The 3,958-nt window shown below is 39.1% G+C and overlaps 1 protein-coding gene across 1 annotated transcript; it reads right to left on the bottom strand.

Moving 5' to 3' along the window:
* Positions 1-2,626: 2,626 nt before the first annotated feature.
* LOC144273833 (olfactory receptor 6C74-like) lies at positions 2,627-3,580 on the bottom strand. Its single transcript, XM_077832531.1, has one exon. The coding sequence runs from the start codon at positions 3,578-3,580 to the stop codon at positions 2,627-2,629; it is 954 nt and encodes a 317-aa protein (XP_077688657.1).
* Positions 3,581-3,958: the final 378 nt, after the last annotated feature.

Below are 3,958 nucleotides of genomic sequence, written 5' to 3'. Positions count from 1 at the left end.
ATAGTGAGACAGGAGTAGTCAAGCTTGGTTCCCTTTATTAATAAAATTGCCTTTTTTATTTAAGAACAGCACATAACAAGGAGAGACCTGCAAAACTCAATCCTTATGGAACCGAAGGCTGCAGCCCAAGGAAGTCTAATCCCAGTCCTGTCTGATCCAATTAATAACCCAAATGTACACTCAAGATAATTACTCATAATCTGCTTTGTCTGTTACAGATATTGCAATAGTCAAACTTCCCACACTAACATGAGTAGTACATCTTGCATTCAGAACACTTGTTCTGTTAAAGAGAATATTGTGCTAAACATTAAACAACTCAATGTCTCGTTCTCACTAAATTATTTTTTTCTGCTCTTAATAAAGGTGATACAATTTAGCATTATTACTACAAATTATTTTTAAACATTGCTGGGGGTTTGGGTCACTTGATAATAGGCCTTCACTTACAAATAGGCCCTTTGGTCTAATGGTCAGGAGACAGCAGGCAAAAAGCCTTCCCTGCATGCTTTCCACACTTCATTGTCGTGACTCTCTTCTACAGTAAGGACAGCTTGATCTACTTATGACCCAAGTCCAGCTACTCCCCAGATACCAAAAAGCTGCTGTCTTTCACCTACACCGTCCTCACTCCTATGTTAAACCATATGATCTACAGCCTGAAGAAGAACGTGAAGGCCCCCTGAGGAAAACACTGGGCAAGAAAATGTGTTGACCGCAATGGTAGTTGTTTTGATACAGAAGTGAGTATTTCAGCAAACAAAAAGGCTGAAATGAGCCTCTTAGAATCCGTGTTTGACCAGAGTTTATCAACACTAGACCTGAGGTCAGAATTACAAAGGTGGGAGTTTTAAAAGCACCTAAGCTATTCAGCTATCTGCCATTGTAAACAATGAGGTGACTAAATCACTTTCGCAGTTTTGGAAATCTTCCTCAGTGCCTATCTCCTTATTTGGATCCTTTGAAAATCTGGCTGTGGATTGAAAACTTTCTGTTGAAATATTTCCTGGAAGGAAAGAAGTTTTAAAGAAAACAGAAATTTTCTTGGGGAAATAAAACGGATGAAGTGAGCTGTAGCTCACAAAAGCTTATGCTCAAATAAATTGGTTAGTCTCTAAGGTGCCACAAGTACTCCTTTTCTTTTTGCAGATACAGACTAACATGGCTGCTACTCTGAAACCGGTCATTTTCATCAAATGATATGGGGGTTTTATAGAAAAAATAAAACAAATCAAAAATGGAAACCAAACCCTGATTTTTTTTATCTTTGTGGGCTTTTGGTATTTCTATTAAAATCTGAATTATTTCAAAGAAAATATTTTTCCATACAGGATTTTTTTTCCCCCTGACCAGCTCTAATTATAACTGGCCTTGGAAGGATTAGATTTTTATTGGTAAATGTTGGCAAATATTGATTTCAATGTACACACACAAAGCAATGAAAAAATATTTCTATCAATAATAACCAGAATTTACAGCGAGGCAAAGTAAGAAAAATGCTGCTTGAGAACTTAATAGTGATCTATTTAAGGATACTGACTTTGTATATTTTGACATGTGATCTTGACAATTTGTTTTAATGATTATAAAACTTTAACTCTTTGAATCTCAATATTTACTGCCATTAAACAACTATTGTCTGACATCCCCCTGTTGCATGAATGCCCCATGATTTCCCGTAACCCTGAAAAGGGTTTGAACAACTCATTTTATTTTTCACATGTATTACTGATTATTATTTCACTTCTGTTTGAAATACCAGCAGCTCAGGATGAGAGCTGATTAGACTGCTCTGGAACCACATCTCCATCCCTCTTCATGGAGAATTTTTAATTTTTTGGTTTTTGCTCTTAGTCGGAATGCAGCCCGATTTTGAAATATCAAACTCCTCCATGAAATGGAATACCTTTCTTTGCCTACATCCATTGATACTGGTGTTTCTATGAGAATCTAAAATATACGGGCTTGATCACATTCCCATGATCCTTTAATGTATTAACAGCAGCAGGCATGAGACCTGTTATGAAAGTATGATTCTGATTCTTAGAAATGCACATTATCTCATCTGCACTTGATACCCAAGAGACCTAAGAGTAAAGAAACAAGTGTTCAAGGGAGATTACCCTGACCACAACTCAGTCTGGTGCACTACATCGAAAACTTGGCCTGGGATTTTCAAGGGAAGCTAAGAGGACTAAGTGCCAAATTCCTGTTGAATGTCAGAAGAATTTGAGTGACATCTAATTACCTGTGACATCTTAAAAGAATACCAGCCACGATCACCATTGTATTGGTTCTTTCCTCTGAAGTAGCTGGTATTGTTGGAGACAGGACGATCGCGTGAACTTTCAACAAGTGTTGGGTGCCTAAATCCACAAGGCCCCTTTTAAAATCACAGTTAAGAACAGTTACAAAACTATTTAGGCCTTCTTTCTGCATCATTAATAAAACACCTTTCTCTTGGCCATTTTCAGATCACATTTAAGGCAGCAACCTAAACCGTGGAAGAAGGGAAAAAAAAGAATTTGAGGCAAAGAAAAACATTGTAGGACTGTTTGACATGTAAATTTCACTCCTAACTTTTCCTCCCTTATAAGTTCATTCAAAAAGAGGAACTTAGTGACAGCTACATTTTGGTGGAAGGCCACATTTTACCAATAGCTCTCCTCAAGGCATCTTTTACTTCCTGGTTCCTCAGGCTATAGACAATGGGATTGAACATGGGAGTCACCACCGTGTAAAGCAGCGAGAACACCTTATTGAAATCCAGAGACTGGTTTCCTGACGGTGCCACATACATGATGATCAGAGCCCCGTAGAACATTGAAACCACAATGAGGTGAGCGGAACAGGTGGAAAAGGCCTTTTTCCTCCCCGTGGTCGATGGGATTCTCAGGATGGTCAGGATGACATAGACATAGGACGTGATGGTCAGGACAAATGGGACCATTGATATAGTAAAGGCAGAGATTAGAGCTGTTGTCTCTATCAGGCTGGTGTTGGTACATGGAAGCTTCAACAGAGCTGTTAAATCACAAAAAAAGTGGTTGATCTCACTAGGGCCACAGAAGGGCAACAGAGATGCCATAATTACTGTGAAGGAAGGAGCCACAAAGCCTAATGCCCAAGAAGCAAAGGCCAGCAGAAAGGAAAACCTGGGGCTCATATTGCTTGCATAATGCAGTGGATCACATATTGCCAAGTACCGGTCATAGGACATCCCAGTCAGGAGGAAACACTCAGTAGCACCCAGAGAGCTAAAAACAAACAACTGAAGGAAACAGCCCAGGAGAGAAATGGTCTTGTCACCTGTCGCAAGACTCGCCAGCAGCCTGGGGATGATAGTGGAGACATAGCCAGTTTCCAGGAAGGATAAATTGCTGAGGAAGAAATACATGGGGGTGTGTAGGTGGTGATCCATCCATACGGTCAGAACGAGGAGAAGGTTCCCAGCAACAGTTGCTAGGTAAATGATAAAGAACACCACAAAGAGGGTTATCTGCAGCTCAGGAAGAGTTTCAAATCCTACAAGCAGGAACTCTGTGATGAGTGTGTGGTTTCCCTTCTCTAGTCCAGCCATTGGTTATCTAAAGGGGACTAAAATAAGGTTAATAAAATTCATAGAATTTAAGGCAAGAAGAGACCAATGTGATCATCTAGTCTGACCTCCTGCATAACACAGGTTAGAGAATTTCCCCAAGTGGATTCTTGCATCATGCCCATATCTTATGATTGAATGAGAGCATATCTCTTGGAGAGAGATTCAAATTTTGATTTGGAGACTTCAAACTTGATACCTTTTTTTATTTTTTGCTGAATTTACAAGCTCAGCTGATAAAAGTAACTGTGTTGACATCATAAAGTTCTGAAAGGTATTTGATTTAGTACTGCATGACATTCTGATTAATTAATTAATTAATTCAAATTAATGCACAATGTCATATATCTATAGGTTGCA

This window comes from Eretmochelys imbricata, chromosome 13, assembly GCF_965152235.1.
Source record: "Eretmochelys imbricata isolate rEreImb1 chromosome 13, rEreImb1.hap1, whole genome shotgun sequence".
NCBI classification, from domain to species: domain Eukaryota; kingdom Metazoa; phylum Chordata; order Testudines; family Cheloniidae; genus Eretmochelys; species Eretmochelys imbricata.
Note: the sequence above shows the minus strand (reverse complement) of the source record. Positions and strands in the feature narration are given on the sequence as shown.